At 29.3% G+C, this 18,222-nt stretch overlaps 1 protein-coding gene across 9 annotated transcripts in view; it reads right to left on the reverse strand.

The window, feature by feature from the left end:
* dac (dachshund family transcription factor) overlaps positions 1-18,222 on the reverse strand; it is a 241,433-nt gene that overhangs the window by 102,758 nt on the left and 120,453 nt on the right. For all 9 annotated transcript variants that reach the window (XM_088183119.1, XM_088183118.1, XM_088183121.1 and 6 more), the window contains one exon: positions 1,332-1,405. In XM_088183119.1, coding sequence (XP_088039245.1) covers positions 1,332-1,405 — 74 coding nt within the window. The remainder of the gene's footprint in view (positions 1-1,331; positions 1,406-18,222) is intronic.

An 18,222-nucleotide genomic window follows, 5' to 3' on the forward strand; every position in this document is an offset into this window, starting at 1 on the left:
ATACTATGTGTTATTATTGGTAATTTAATTAAATAATAGGTGGTTTTAATTTATGGTCAGTAATTATTATTGAGTCACTACTAATTATCAGTTACATTTTGTTTGCTTAGTATTGGCATTTTAGCAGATAATGCTAGTATACATTTGATTAATTTCAGTTAAATGAAATGGCTCAGTAAAATTCAATTTTTTTGCATGTGTGTTTATTTTTGTTCCGTAAAAATTTAATTTTTTTGGATGTGTTTGAGAACAAAAAAAATAGACTCGCTGAAATAAATATATACTTATTTGTATAATTCATGAAAAATTTATAATTAAGAAATACTTTAAAATATAAATGATAAATTAAAATGAAATATTTTGTAAGAAATTATAATATAAAAAAAGGAAATGTATGAAATTGTAATAAAAAAAAGGATAATTATATGCATTTTTTACTTCTTCTCAAATAATTTATTGTTTATTAATTCTATATACTAATTCATTAAATTTTTTTTTGTATAATTTTTTAAGGATTGTTAGATATGCACTATATTATGTAAAAATATAAAAAAAATCGCATTTTTATTACACCCAAAATGTTAATATCTCATGATCTTAGATTTTTATTTATTAAAAATAAATATTTATTTTTTTAAATAAGTGGTTAATATCTTTTAAGCATTCAGTATATTTTTTTTATAAAAATTCACTTAAGCTTTAAATAGTTTTTTCTTTACATTATAATTTATTTGTATAAACATGTATAATATTTTTTATGAGCTAAAGTAGCACATTATTAAAGATTTTTTAATATTTAATATGTACGACCTAGACATGATATTCATATATGAAAATAAAAAATCTAGGTTTATCAAATATGCGACGATCGTTCAGAATAACTATTATGTAATAATCACTAATTCCTATTTTTCATACACGATGTACATCGAAAAACACTTAGATTCACATAGTCTTACTGAAATTAATAAGCAACTTAAACCACTGATCTTACTGATCTAACTAATCGATTTAAACCAATGACTTTAATTCATAATATTTAAAGATTTATATATGATTATAATATAGAAATATTTATTAAGCCGTTATATTTATTGTAATGTGAACATTTAGTAGAATATAACTGGTAAGTATTTAAAAAAATCTTTAAATATAATAAAAATCATTAAATAATTACTGACACAAAATCAATTAAAATTACTGACCCATTAAATACAGAATATTGTTTAATAATGTTATTTTATTAATGCTTGTTCAAAATATGAACTCTTATATCATTTTTTCATTAGTTATTCGTATTCACGAGAATGATAATAGTAGTTAATAATTACCGTTTTGTGATCCTTCTCTTGTTTTGTTGTCTAACGCCAGTGCTCTGTCTATGTCGCCTCTTTCGTCTCGCATTCTGTGAAGAAAAAATAATAATTGATAAAGCATAATGCATTAGAGGCATATATGAATAATTGCAAGAAAACGTGTCGTATAAATTGCGGTAATATAATGTATGAAAAAAAGTTCGTCGTAAATGAAGAAATATTGAAGAAATCGGGGAGCAGATGTTCGTTGCCACGTACCCTAAGCTAGCTCGCTAAGACGAACTCTAAAGCAACCTGGTACCCCTTCGTGTACCCCCCTTACAACCATTAAATAAATCTTGTTATGATTGCAACTCTGTAATTTTTAACGACTAAATGCTTTTAGCGTCGCGGAAGACACCGCGGAAGACGTCTTTGGGGGCGAAGCGAATAATAAAAAAAGTCTCAACCCCATTAAGATATTTGCATACGAGCAAATTACAAAAAAGGCAAATATTAACGGAATGGACAATAAAGACCTTGGGGTAGTTTTTTTACATTCGAATGGCTTTCATTAAATTCCCTATGTTGGACCTAATCTCTGTCGGAGTAGGGTGGGTGAAGAATCAAGACCGATATTAAAAAACCTAGTCATTCTTTACATCCCTTATTAGCCAGACGGGGGTGGATATTTGGTTAAATAATGAATTTATCTTGGCGGGTGGAATCAAACGGAAGAAGAGAGTATTCTTATAATAATCTTAATAAAGACGAAAACGTAATTATGCTTAATGACGAGAGTTATTTAGCTTCCCTGCTTTTAAATTGCAACAAGAAATTTGATACAAAATTATTTTAGTTACATGGTTTATTTTTAACTTTTATTGCAATTCATATCAGCAACAATTTACGTAGATGTTCTTTGAGGAAAATTGCACGCAAGAATAATTTAAGCGTAATAAGAGTTTCGAGTAATAATTCAGCGGTGTACTTGTGTATATTGTGCATGATACGTATATCTAAAGGGCAATTTCAGCACTTAAGGCCTTAGAGCGGGCTTCGTCTCCCTCTTCGAGGGCCTTTGGGGAAGGGTTAAGAAACGTTTGCGGCCCGTGAAATGTATGTAACCTTTGCCTCTATGAAATAATTTATATTCAAATGCAGCAGCCACTGACAACTTGATTATGATGTCTGATATAATTTATTTTTACCGAGGGTTCCGTGCCGAAATTAAGGTATCCACGTCGGGAATATTTTAAGTGGTGCTTTTTGCCAGGAAAATGGCGTTTTATTACTGGCTCTGGAGTCGGAAACATGACTGGGGTGCCAAACGCCTCTATAGGAAGCGTTTAAATTGAAATGTATACGAGAATAATCATATTTAACGGTCTGGTGATGATTAATCTAAAATGTAACGTGAAATGTGATTTTGTATCACTTGTAATTCATTCTTTAGTTAGGATTTTTTATTAAAATATAAATATTTTAACATCAAGTGTCCATTTAACATGTCACGTGTTAACCCAATGCGTACTAATATGACAACAATACGTAAATAAATAATCAAGTCTGACCATCATTATTTAAATAATTACTAAATTACATCATTACTATTATATCCTGCGTCTTTTTTTACTAAAATAATGAATATAATAAAAAAAAATACTTCTAAAAAACAAACATAAACTATGCTTGAAATTTAATTCCGACAACTTAGGTTATGCTTTTCAAGGCACAAAAACATATTTTTGGATTTCAAAGATCATTAAAATTTTTTGAACAGAATTATTAGTAGGAATGAAATTACTCAAATTATAAATATTTTAATAATGGTTTTAAACTAGACTAATTTTTTTATCGTTTTTTTGATAGTTCTTTATGTTCATAGATGGCTGCATATATGTAAAAATATTGATAAGTACTTATTAAAATATTAATAAAATTCATAAGATGCTGTCTTTGTAGCGTAGATGATACCTAGATAGAAGCATGCAATAAAGTTGTATCCGATATCCTCGTTTCGATTTATTTCGATCATTTATCATGGAAAAGTTGTTTTTATTTTTTACTCAATCAATAGATAGCTTTTGTGGAGAAAATATTTCTAAAAAATATAATGTCAAATTGTACACCATTTAGATTTTCAATAAGATACATTTTAAAGTATGTCTGTTATAACCAATTAACTACCAGTTCATAGACTTAATTATAAAAAAATAATTATCAGTGGTACATTTATATATTTAAATTAAATTAGGATTATTGTGACCTAACATATTACCCATATGAGTCAAGATACTCTAAAACAATATATATAATATTATAATAATACATATATTCGAACAGGAACAGCTTCTCGTAGCTGACATTAAATATATTAATGTGCAATGCCAGCGTATTAAGGAATCAGATGATGACAGTCATAGGCGAGTCGGCTAGTGCACACGTTCTGGCTCTAACGATTATCAAAATAGGACGCAATCCTGTTTCTTCAATCCTAAGCCCAAAAGTGGAATTCCTTCCACTTTAATAATTTGAATAAATGCTTAGCGACATGAATTGTATTCCAATGCTCCTAAAAGAATGGCGCTAGGATACAAGAACGGATAATAATAAAATATATTATTGTGAAAGTATATCAAGAACATTTTCTGATTTTTTTCGAAAAAAAGAAGTATTTGGTTATTCAGGGAATCTCAATTATAAATCCTGATTCAAGAATACTGCGAACCAAAGTGTCATAGAGAGCATCAAACTAAAATGCGTTTCTCATAACAAAGCATCTTGAAAGATTTATCTCAGACGTCGTTTATGCGCAGAGAGAATCTCCACGTGCCTTCAAAAGTAATTTCGAGATCTTTAGTAAAACTTTCTCCAATCAAAATGTTTCCACTAAGATCATAAAAATCTGATGGCGAACGGTATTGAGAAAATAACACGGAATTGCACTTTCCGACACTAAAGGGCAGATTAAAGAAAGCCCATCTTCATAGAAAATCTGAATCACAGACTGCGACAGATATATTGTATTTAAACAATTTTAAATCATATGCAAACAGAAAATAACTGCAAAAAAACATAACTACCGTATTTATGTCATTAATAAATAGCTTGAAAAGTAGAGGACCTACGTTGAACACTTGAGGATCCCCCGAAGTAGATTAAATATCAATTAGATTGGCGTAAGACTTCCTTGTAAATTAATTTTTAATATTTGCTTAAACATTTGATGAATAAATAAGTGTAGACAGAGAGAATGGAGTGTATGCAGTCGTATACATGCCAAAATAACTGTTTTTGACCGGAGGAATAAGTCAATCTAAAGAACAGCTATACTCATTTTGTATTCAGGAAGAGTGTTGCTCTCTTATGAAAGTAAAATAAATTTATATGAGTATTTTTAAAATACTTATCGTATCGTTCGATTTAACTTAACATTAAATAATATCTTATTCGAGGGTATATAGCAAAAATAGCATATAAATGTACAAATATATTGTTCATTTATACTACTATAAAAACTATTTTATGTACTAATGTATTTTAGGTTTACGTTATAAACATTAATTTTACAGCTTTTTAAATAGAAAGTAGTATCAAATTAAATTAATTTATGAAGAACGAACCTCGAATAATAAATAATAAATATAACCAACTATTACGATTCAGATTTAGTGTAAATTCTACTGATTAACTTCGAAATATACCCTCATTATGTAATAAAACAATTTGAATACACTCAGAAGCTTATACATAATATGCAAAACATACAATAAAAAAGTGGACTTATTTTTTTACGGCCAAGTTTCGTGCGATTCGAGCAACCCCTTAATCCGAATTTCCTTCAAAAGCGGGGTCCTTTGGCTGTCGATCTTTGCTACGTGCACAAATTTGCATTTCATAGTTGAAATTTATTTTCATTACACACTAAGAGACCCCATTGCAAATTTACATTTAGACAACTCGAATGAATAATAATATTCTTTCAACCCTTGCGCGCCAAGGAGAAAGGTGGGAAAAAAACACACACTTTGAGAAAAACTTTGCAAATTTTCACCTTGCGCCAATTTTTCACGCGATCCTGCCTTTCACGGTGTATAAATAATATATTATACGAGATAGATGGATATGCATCAATCAAAATTTTCGTGTATTTTTATTATTTATTTTTTTTGTAACCGATTCACATTTCGACGTCGACAATGAAAAGCCCCTAGAATCCACTTAACCATCAATGGGATCGTTTTGCAGTTGGAGAATCATTAATCAACGAGGCGCTCATCAACTACTGGATACGAATGTGTGTCGACAATAACAACAATCGACACATTCAAAATGTTGAGTCGACACGAATTCGGTAGTGGAAATATTGTGAACACAATAAGAAATCACGGGGTGTTTCTAATGGTCGATATCATTAACTACACAATGGTTAAGAAGTTGGATACAGATATAAAAAATATACACAATAATATAAATCTTAATTATAATTTGCAGAGAGATCTTTATGTTCATAAAAACATACAGGTTGTTCATTAGCAAACTTAATAAAACGATTTTGCATTTCATCAAATTTTATCCTAATAAATTTGGTAATGAAAGATCAATACAATAATGCATATATATTTACAAAAATTGAAGTTTTGTGACAGACAAACCTTCAAGTAGTTAAGATACTTTACTTTCATTGCCATCGTTTCTTAAAATAGCTATATATTTGTAGCTCTCCAAAAGACGATGTCAATCAGCACACGTTCAAAAAATGCAAATATGAATTTGTGTTCCATACAATTGCGTTTGATTCTCATTTTAAACATATTCTTAAGTAATTATAAGTAGCCTTACAGAAAGTAATGATTTATAAATATGTTATTTTATGTATGTATAAGGATTATGAATCACCCTATACTTTTTAACAGGTTAGTAGCGTCGATAGGACGTATTGTATCAATCAACGTAAATTGAAACGCCTTTGTTGTACAACCTGAGCATCGACAATGAAAGACATCCCGCTGCTATCCAACTTGTTAATAGTCCGATTTTTGCCCTCTCACCGCGGGACACCTGTATATTATACTATCTAGTCTTATTTTAAGAATTAGAAACGGTGAAGAAACAATTTGTCTGTATCCCACTTTATTACCGATTGACATTGACGTGAAATTTGTCTAGATATATATTATATATTTATATGCGAATCAAAATTGAATACACAGTTCCTTAGAACAATATAGCAAGTTAAACTCGGCTAACTAAACACAAACTCCTGCTCTAGAAGCCAATCAAACAACACTCGAGAGGTTGATCGAAGCAACCCAATCTCTCTCCATAGGATGCACTCACACCATAATACAAATTATATGTATTACACAGAGTGTATAATGTTAAATGACAAGTCGTAATTACAGGGTATCCGGCTGTGTGATCCCCTTTCGGCGTTTTAATAAGAAACTTGGCGATTTGTGCCCCGTGTACGCATAATCGAATAAATCAAATATGGGATTTGGCACGAACGTCGTGTGTAGCTGGCAAGTGCAGCATAATATTTTGACAGGATTAAGTATCTGGCATCTAGAGAGAGAGAGAGAGTTTGAATCTTGGAGGGGTGTCTGTCAAAGTGGATGACTGGGGGCGGTGGGTGTCTTTGATGGCGGGTGGCTGACGAGATTCTATTCCATATATTGCATATGTATACATATGTTGGTACATGTAACAGAATTGAAAGGTTCAACTGTCGAAAGCTGCTGATTGAATTTGATAAGTCTTTACTTATGGTCATGCCGTCGAAAGTGCTGTTACTTTTGCTCCGAGCTAAACAATACGCTTAGATTTTATGGTGAGATTTTGTAGATGATGTGTGTATTGGAGTGAAGGAGGGTATGGCATCAAGTTAGTATTTATTAGGATCGATGGTTTTGTTTATGTACTAAATTAGTACTTTTGCGTTAAAATATGAATATAAAAACAGCTTTTTCATAACTTTTGAGAAGAAAAAATTGTGATGTTTGCAAATTTGATCAAATATTTAATAGCTCAAATATCTAAATATTATCTTACAAATTTTGCTTTAATTTTATTTAAAAATATTTTAAATAGTTTAGAATATAACAATGACGATGAAAAATAATACAAATGTGCAAATACGAAAATATGTTATATAGTTAATATAAAAATAAGTTAAAGAACATATTTAGTAGTAGCTGATTTTGTATTGCAAGAAAATATTTTTGAGGATAGAAAGATCATATTATGGAGTGACTAATTTATTAAATCGCTATTTTTAATATTTATTTAAAATCCATCTCTCCAAAGAAAAAAATCAGAAAGTATTCTATAAAAAGTTGAGGATATTAGTTTGCATCGATATAAGATTTAGCTTACAATTTATTTTAATCCTTAAAACAAATCAGTTTATAATATCACAAAATATAACATAAGATTACCAAATCTTCTGATTTTTATGTATAAGGATATAAGGGCTTTATGTATGAATAACTAAGCGCAGTTAAAACACACATAAGTTTAAATTAACGATATATTTTAGAAAAATACATAGTTAAAGAATTACATTTTAAATCTGTTTTTCAACTTAAATGTTATTTTTCCCCTATAAAGTTGTAATGTCAAATTTCTGCGGCGAGTCAACGACATTTTGACGAAATAATATAGCGAACGCCCAACAAACTACTTACGGCGGAAGAAAGCGGCTAAAAAACGGCTAAAAATACCTTGGGGGTTACTAATCGAATAAAAATATCAGTTGGGGTTGTGTAGAGAAGAAAGGCGAAAAAAAATAAAGAGGGTGGGCGCGCAGCCGACGACCCCTCAAATCTACTGTCAATATATTTCCGAAACCCATAAGCCAGTTACAGTTCTTTTTCACACCGAAAACACCAGATCCATCTTCTAGGGCTGACAGCTATATCGCCGTAGCCATTTTGAGGCTTTTTTGCGGCCTGGGAGACTTGGCATGTAGATTAGAAGACCCTTTTGTGCGTCGTAAGCTACATAGCCAATATAAGCTATTATATCGTTTGCATAATTAATATATTAAAATATACTACTTGAATATTATAATGATAATTTTAAGATTATTAAAGAACTTTAATTTCATTGTGTTATGGTTAAGACATATGCAGGCATATAATATACACCTTAGTTTAAGTACGTTTTCTTAACAATTGTTACATGCATACATCATCTCACCGAACGTCTGAAAACTTTGATACGAAGCCGTTGGTTATTTGCTCAAAGTTGATCTTGCTTGTCTATAGGTATGTATGTATGGAACATAAGTTCTCGGCACTATTTACCAGACAATGGCTGACTTACCAGTCAAAATGAAACCACAACTCCTGGCAAATGTAGCGTATTTCTAATAATGCAACTCAATACTTCTTCAACAAAACATATATTATCCATCGCTCCTATAAATGATACCCGAAATGCCATATTATATTTTTAATAATATGTATGATATACACTTAAGTAATTTACAGCCGAATTGTGACTACAGATTTTTTAAATTTTCGGTTAACAATTTGCAAAAATTGATTAGTAAAGAATATTATGTTTTTGTTATCATTCGAGAAAGTATGGTTTTAATACTGAGCTATAAATAGGTTCAAAATATAATATATATAAAAGTAATATATTATATTCAATTAAAGAAATAAGTGTATTATTTGTGGTTAAGGTAAGTTAAATAAAATTTTAGAGTTGAGTGATATTTTTGTCCACGATCATTCAATCAAGTATCAGGATAAAAGAAATCTTTAGTAAGTTTTCAATCACGACTTATTATATATGGAAAAAGACATCCTGTACATGTATGTATTGTATTATAGTACATACATGTGTATATTCGAATCTTAGATAAGATACGTGTGTGTTTCGTCTCGGAAGCTCGGTCTCGTTTCTTGGCGCATGCACGCGTAAGGCTTTATATTGCGAGATGATGATTTAAGGATAGCGTCTCGGCAAACAATGGAAGACCCGTAGGGGGCGTGGGTGCGCCCCCTTTTATGCATTCGGAGGAGCGAGATGGAAACGAAGAAAATCCTCGCGGGGCATGTTCCTCTCGGCAAACTTTGGCTACCTCCGTTCGGAAGCTTTGCAGCTTCCAGTCAGATTACACTATTCAAATATGAGCAGAGAGTACGCGAAGGCTTCTCTTTCTGACCACGTCGAATACGCCCAGCAAGCTAGCTAGCATAATAAGTGTATTGTATTGTATAGATTTACAAGTGTAGGCGAAATGTTTTGATGAATGAAATGTTGTAATTCAATATTATATTGTAATAAATTATATTAAATTTCTCTGAATTTGCCTTTGTTATACACAAAATCATGCTTTAAAATGGTTTCATTTAATAAATAAAAGATTTTAAACTAAAATTATACCTCATGTACAAATACATAAATAATATAGTTGCTGTAGTAAAAAATTGTAAATAGTCAATTTAAAAAATTAAATCAATGTTATTGAGTAGCAAGGTGTAAAAGTGTTGAAAATTGGGTGCAAAATATGCTTTGTTAAGTATATAAAGATTTTTTTTTAATAATTATTGATTTTTAAAAAAAAAATTATGGTTTTATATAATTTTAAAAGCGTATTACAGAAATACATCTGAAGCTCATATTTTGGTGATTGAAAAAGCAAAAAATCCTATGTTATTTAATGTGACTGAAATACAAAATCATCCTCTTGATTATTATATCCAAAAAATATCATAAATATAAAACCTAACTAGTTATAAGATTTACAAATATATATTAATATTTTAATAGTTGGTTATAACTAGACATTTTGGTTTTTTGGTGCCTTTTATTTCTCGAGAAATGAGAATTCATATTTTCTGTTCTAAATTTTCATCAAAAAAATATACGTAATATGATTATAATAATACAGAATATTATTGACGAGCCGAGTACTGAATGATCTTTAAAGAGAACAAAAGGACGATAATTTGTTATAATGGACGCAAATAATCAAAGGACCAAAACGGATCGATCTACTTCGATTGATTACAGAGCGTCGAGCTACGAAAAAAGTTTGAGCTGTAGTATTTATATCCGAATCGTAGAGAAAACTGTTAATAACAACTGAGGCTACTTTACGTTTTTTTTATAAAAAGATACACATAAAATCATCTTTGAATTATTATAAAAACGAGATTCAAATTTTCCGTCAGACAAATTTAATGGCATAACTCCCATACATTTTTGCAATCTGCTGATTCCCACCAAAAGTGGTTTCTTTTTATCTGATTAATAATGTAATCTTAGATTAATAATTTCTCTTTTTTTTCTAAAAATTATCAAGAAATGATATTTAAAAAAACTTTAATTATAATATTCTATACATACTACAAATTTTATTTATTGAATAAGGAGTTGGAGGAAAACCTGTTTCAAAATCAAGAATTTATTTTTTGTTTGATAATTTAAAACCTTTCCTTGCATCTTTCGCTGTCGCCTGACAGGCGTAATCCTAATACGTTATAACGGGGCAAATCTGTACAAATTTTTAGTCTGGCAGTCTTAATTAATTACAAATTATTATAATTCATAAGCAATAAATGTCACTTCGCAGCTGAGGCTGGTTTAATACTAGCGTATTTTTATAAATAATTTTTTTTGTAGCCTCCGGGTTACCAGTCTAAACCTTTCGGACTATGCTATAATATCCTTAATATTCAATTACAGCAAAATACGCAAAACATAATTTATGATAGAGCGCTTAAGATAAATTTTAAATATCATTCACAGTATAGTATTTTATCATAAATAATATAAATGCAGCAATAAATGATTTTTTAGGAAAAGTGTTTAATGAATTTTTCATAAAGTTTTGATTCAGAATAAAATTATTGATACAAATTAAGACCTTATTAAAAAAAATTAACCAATGTGTAATTTGATAAGACTTTATAATTTTAAAATCTGTATTCATATACAGCAAATAATTATATTTGTAAGTTATTAAATATATATATGTAAATACAATCTTGACATTAAAACCTAATGCCACATTATAAAAGTATTATACTTATTGAACTACGTTTAATTTTTAACCATTAGAAAGTTAAGTTTTATTAAATCTATAATATAATATAACCATATTCATAGTAAAGCTTTTATATTATATCAGCTAACGTCTAATATGATTTGTTTTTTATGGAATCAAAATTTAATTCAACTTATTTTAACTGCCTAGAAAAGCAATAAAAGCTCACGATTAACACATTACCGTTATCATATACTTTTTCATTATTAATATTCATAGAATATTGCGAATAATGACGTTACAGGAAACATTCTAAGCTCGAATTCGCTCGAACGCCTCAGGCGCCATTTCAGATTAATCAGACACTGTGTACACAAGTTCAGAGTACACATTACAGACATAAGACGGTTTGTCATCCATACGTATAATCACTTATTTTTTCTATATATAAACCCTATATGAACACAGTCTTGGCTGTCATCGGAGCAATCACGAAAGGAAGTGTGGGAGGACTAACCCGTTCGTTGGCATTGAGAGAGCCTGCGCCCCAACGCACACACATACACATCATAATAATAAAGATGATTGATATCGTAACAAGTTCTTACTGACAAGTGGATCGTTTTACATAATCATTAAATCCGGATCGTGGTTTTCAATACGTAAAAACACACGTACGAGCGATCGTGTTCCCCAAATTGCTCGAAAAGATCCGTACATTATCGAAGATCGATTCCCACACTCTAGACTTTTTAACACACACAAAAAAAACAATTAATAAATGTCAATAGTTCACTTGTGTATATTAGTGTTCACAAAGGCAAATAATTAACTAAAAGTTAATTACGAATAACCGCTTAAAAATTCGAACGGCGCTACCAGTTAAAATATGCATATGAGATATTTACGAACAATACAAAACAGAAATAGCGTGTATTGTATTAATTTAATTTATAATAATGGAAAAAGTTGGACGTTAAATACGTTAGCCGTGATTCATTGTGGATGGATATAATTTATATTAAAAAATATATTAAACGTATATAAATGGTTGTATTATGAAGATTAAATTAATTAAACGGCGTGTAACATTTGGCTAGAGCGGTAAAAATTAGATAGGAACAGTTTCACACAATAAATTCGGTGGTAAAAAATATTACGTAAGAGAGTATATTCTTTGATTTTTTATGCTCAGCACAGATGGCACATTGGAGAAAAAAATAATTTTGGAAGATGTCGGTTAGGGTGTTGTAGACTTAGATGACAAATAGCTATTTAACTCGTGCCGACGTACGTGCATTACGCGAAATAAAGGGCGATGAATTTGTACCGCTTAGTGGTACTGTAAAATATGTAAGAGTGTAATGTGGGGTTGAAATAATAAATAAATAAAATAAATATATACAATAAATATACTGTTTTAACTTCGAAAATATATAATAAAGATTTTCTTGTTACAGTACAAATTCAGAAATAATTTATTAGCTACTACTAAAGACTTTTTAGAAAATTTTAATAATAACAAAATATTTAATTATATTACCAAAATTTTGAAGCATTGTTTGTCTATTAGAATAATTATGATACTATACAAAATTGAATTACTAAATTAAATTAATTAATTTTATATAACCGTCAAACACAGACAATTTTCTTAGAACTATATATTAATTACATTTTAAGACAAATAAATAGGTCATTTAGAACTTAGTAATATTGTTTTATCTGATTCATAGTGCATTTTATATAAAAAAAAATTATAACATATACCTTAACATTTTTAAATTAGTATAGCTTTGTAGTATTATATATAAAAAAATTGACAACAAACTTGAAGTAAATTTGTTATACGTGTATTTTCTTTAAGCAGTATAATCATTATAAACACGCCAATTAATCAGTGGTGGGAAACTGTTTGAAATCATAATCGCACACATAAATATTAATTTAAATTGGCATTTAAAAAAATATGCATATTAACGTAACTTTTGAGCCGTCTTTGCCTACCCCATCTTTTACGTTGGATAGGGGGAGTGCGACAGACGTAAAAAGTAAAAACACGATGACTTCAGGAAAGATCATTTGTAAAAAAGAAAAAATCTACATTGGGGTGACACGGGGCTTGGGGCAGGCGTCGGAGAGAGAGACAGTTATTTAAATTTGAATAATATAATATGGAAAAAATTACATCACTTAATACTCCAATAAAAGTACTCTAAGCGCTGAGAGCATTAAGAGAACGAACCGGGAAGGAAAAAGTTCAGGGGACCGTAAGCTGCAGACGTGGCTGGAAATATAAAAACCGCGGGGATGTCATTAGGGGTGGAAACATTACGGCGATGAAGAAAAGATTTCGGTAAATAAGTCATGTTTTTCCTTCTTCTTGACTTCTTTTCGACTTCTTTTTTATCTTATTCCCCTCTCGACTAAGCAATAATTTTAGAACGGAGCATTCGTATGCGTGTGGAAGCAGTAGAAGGCGAGAACAATGAGAATCGTTGAGTACTTAGATTCTTTTAATCATTACCAACCGTTGTTTCATGCGTCATAAACTTGTCTAGTGAAAGAGTAGGTGTTGGACTATAGATAATCAACTGGTGGTGTATGAGCCATTTTTTCAATAATTAAATCATAAGAGACAGTATGATTATCAAACAGAAAACAATTAAAAATTTGTATTTTTACTACTAATAAGGATTCAAAATAAATTTGCCACAAAACAGATAAATTAGAAGTGATTAAAAAAAATATATGTTCATATGCCTTGTATTCTTTAAAATAGTATTAAAAAATAAATTTTATTTTGTAACAAAAAGTTTGCCTTTCCCTGATTTGATAGATGTTCGGCAACAAATTAAATGGGCAATTTGAATGTAACCCGCGCGCACTTATTCCTTCTTATTATTAAACACAATCAAAAACTAGTGGTAATTATTGGGGAAACGTAATTAAGAGCTGTGTCGAAATTGCCCAGACACAGAAGCAAAGCGTATAATACGATTTAATATTCATAGCATTCGACTATTGTAATTGTAATTTACGCTTCGGATTCCACGCGGCTAAAAATGTACAATTAACATAACTTTTTTATCTTATATGAGAACACGAAATTAATCGGCTATACAATCCGTTCGAACGAATGGTTACCGTTTATAGTTTTATGAATATTTTGAGAATGATATTGACCATTAAATAATTATTTTTTATTTGGTAATATTGTATAATAAACATTACTTAAAAACTATCCATACTTTTAAACGCGCCACGGTGTTATTTTAAAGAGCAATAAAAAATTTAGAGTGAATTCGAAACGGTCGTTAATTATTATGCTGATTTATTATGCATTAGAAATGAAAAGTAATTTGTAGTTCAACTTCATTTTAATGCATATTTAAAAGTTAAATATACGACGTAAATTTAAATGAATAAGCTTCATTTCTTTGCATCTATACATTAATTTTTTATTTTAATTGTTTTAAATAACATAGAGAGAAAATTCTATTATTAAAAAATTATAAATAATATTAGTACTAATTGGCATTTTCTAGTTTTAATAATGTTTTAGAATATTATTTACTGCATTGCAATTTTTCAATATGTTTATAAAGTAACTAAATATAAAGATGCTTTGATCATGTATCTGATAATAATTGATTTTGATGTCGTCATTTTTATATTACCACTGTTTCCATATAATGTTATAAAAACATATTTTTATAAAATGAAGCTAATAGTTATTTTAGATTATTATTATATATTATACAAATATATTTAATTTAAAATTAAATTCTAACCCAAGTTAAGTTTAAATTATATATTGCTATTGATTTGACACACTACTACAAATAAATATTTTAATTGAAATTTAGTGTATTTCTATTTATATTTTTCCAAATAATTCCTATTAAATTAATTTAAAATTGAAACATAATTTATGCTCTATATCATGGTTTCCCAAACTATGTTCCGCGGAACACTGGTGTTCCGCGGATCCAAAATAGGTGTTCCGCGGAGCCTAAATAGATATTTCACAAAAATTGAGAGTAGATTAAAAAAATTGTTAGTCTTGCTAATACATAAAAATTGTTCATAAATCTGATAAAAAAGCTTGAAAATATGTGTTAAATATTCAACATTGATGTGTATAAAATCTGGAGGGAAAAGTTTTATAAGTCGGTGTTGTTTTTTTTAGCTTTAAAATTTGATCCTATTTAAACAATATTTTTTTTGTTAATTAATCACACGATATTAGTGCTTGTTATACGAATTTTATTTATGTGACTAGATATGCTAATAGCGGTCACTGTATTTTGCATAGGCATGCACTGTTGACTAAAAAAATTTCCACAAATTTGAAAAATGTTATGAAGTAGCCGTGAAAATGATAAACTATGTAAAATCTAGACCACTTCAATCCAGATTATTTAATATTTTGTGCGATGAAATGGGTAGTGAACATGAAGCACTTTTATTACATACTGAAGTGAGATGGCTATCCAGAGGAAAAGTACTATTAAGACTTTATGAACTTCGAAATGAATTATTAGTCTTCTTGAAAGCACAAAATAATTTACAACATCATTTTATAAATTTTTTAACAAATCCTTCCTGGTTGATACATCTGCATATCTGGCGGATATTTTTACAAAGTGAAATGATGCTAACTTATAATTACAAGAAAAAAGAATTACAATTTTTAATATGAGAGATAAAATTGAATCTTTTGATAAAAAATTACAATTTCAGATTTTATCGGTTGAATCTAATAACTTTGATTGTATTCCTGTCATGGATATGAATGTTTAAATGAATTGAATTTTCAAGTAGATAAAAAAGTTTCACAAGTATTTTTAGAACACCTATATTACTTGAAAATAACTCTTTCGGAATATTTTTCGAAAACTAGTAAGGACGATTCCTGGGTTCGGAATCCATTTTCCGTGACAGTAAAACCAGTGGGCTTAAGGGATTATGAAAATTTAGTTAATGACTCTGATTTGAAACAAAAATATCAGCCATTAAATGATTTCTGGGCGAGTCTGACTGAAGAGTTTCCCAAGGTGTCAAAACAAGCTCTGGTTTGTTTACTTCCATTTTCCACGACGTATTTATGCGAAGTGGGATTTTTTAAGTATATTGCAACAAAAACAAAATACAGAAATAGACTCCACGCCACGGCAGATATGAAAATACAACTAACCAAAATTGTGCCTGATATAAAAAAAATGGTATTTAAGAACCCAAAATCATCAGTCATTAGGAGTTTTATTTATTTGTATTTTTATGTTTATTAAATAAATTTAATAACATTTCTTTAATAACATGTTTTATTTTATTATGAATTACCCAGCCTAAAAAATAAGCTAAGTGTTCCGCCAAAATTTTCGGATTTGCCAAGTGTTCCGTCGCTGAAAAAGTTTGGGAATCCCTGCTCTATATTATATATTATCAAACAATATTTTGAATTAAAATATAGCTTAAAGTTAATTTTTAACAATAAAAATAATAAAAAATGTAATTATGCAACATTAAAATTTATCTCAAGTGCAACATTTTAATCATTGATATCAAGTCAAAAATCAAAAAATAATGTCGTTCTACCTTTTCAACGCGCAAATATTTTTATTTTGAAAAAATCGTTCGTAGGCACAGGGCGATAAATCTCGATAAACACGAATCTTACATTTGTATGTGATTTATGGAGAGATTCTAAAATTAATTTATTTTTTCTCAAATTTAATATTCTAATTTCTTACTTAAAAATCAATACACTTCCATACGATTTTTTGCATAAAATAATATTTAGTATGCTATTTATTGAAAGGTTTTTATTCAAAAAAGGTTTGAACCGCCCTATTAATTAATCATTAAATGTCATTTGTATCGTATAAATTAGAAAGATAATCGACGTCGACACATGCGTCAATCGTATGATATATAAAGAAAAAAAAACAAACATCGAAAGACAAACACCGGACGAGACGTGTTAAGTGGTCAAAACGCTGTCACCAAACCCGATAATCATCTATATCACAACATCGCGTCAGATAAAGGTGTACGAAGGGTAGAACGGGGGAAGACGGACCTTGTGTGTATTTTTTTTGTTTCTTTTTTCGAATATTGTTTTTCTTCGGCGGGGGAACGAATTATAAATGTAAGTATTGTGACTGGACGTGTAACACATTGAGGATATAATAATATATGCTGGGGGAGACGGCGGGTCATTTGTCAAACGATTGACAGCTCATCCCCACGGAAACCGGGGGACCGCGATGTGTTTAAACCGCGATATAAAACTCGTTTAAGAAACGTGACTGACAATAATATCCGAAGAAATGTGCGCGACTTTGAGGCTTTGACGCGACGGCTGATGCAAAGTGATAAATGAACAAAAAATCATTAGTTATATAATACAATAAATAAATCATTAGTTAAACATACACTAAAAATGTCAATTTGATACAGAAAACACATTAACAGGAATCATATATCAAATTAATTGCAAATAAATCAATAAAAGAGGGCTAGTTTTGATAATTGCACACAAAGTGTACTATTTCGTATTTTGGATATATGATATACAAATTATTTTTATATTACATTATTAACTGTTTATTTAATAAAATTGATTTACAATATCCAATATTTATAAACCTTTGAGTGCCATTGTCATATTTTAAAATGCTTACTTGTAGATTTACAATTTTCACATTCTATACGGGATTTCCAAAATCAAAATATAAAACGATCTAGATAACAACTATGATTGGTTATTATTTCTGCATTTATTGTATAGAAAATGTATATATGTGTCACATTTATTTTAAATTAACTATGTTTGAAAATGTTAAGCTTTTTATTATATTGGTAATTAGGGTCTATTATCACATAGAGTTTTCGTGGTTTTATTATAAATTA

This window comes from Plectrocnemia conspersa, unplaced genomic scaffold (assembly GCF_051122295.1).
Source record: "Plectrocnemia conspersa isolate PC_06_02 unplaced genomic scaffold, ASM5112229v1 ptg000003l, whole genome shotgun sequence".
NCBI lineage: Eukaryota > Metazoa > Arthropoda > Insecta > Trichoptera > Polycentropodidae > Plectrocnemia > Plectrocnemia conspersa.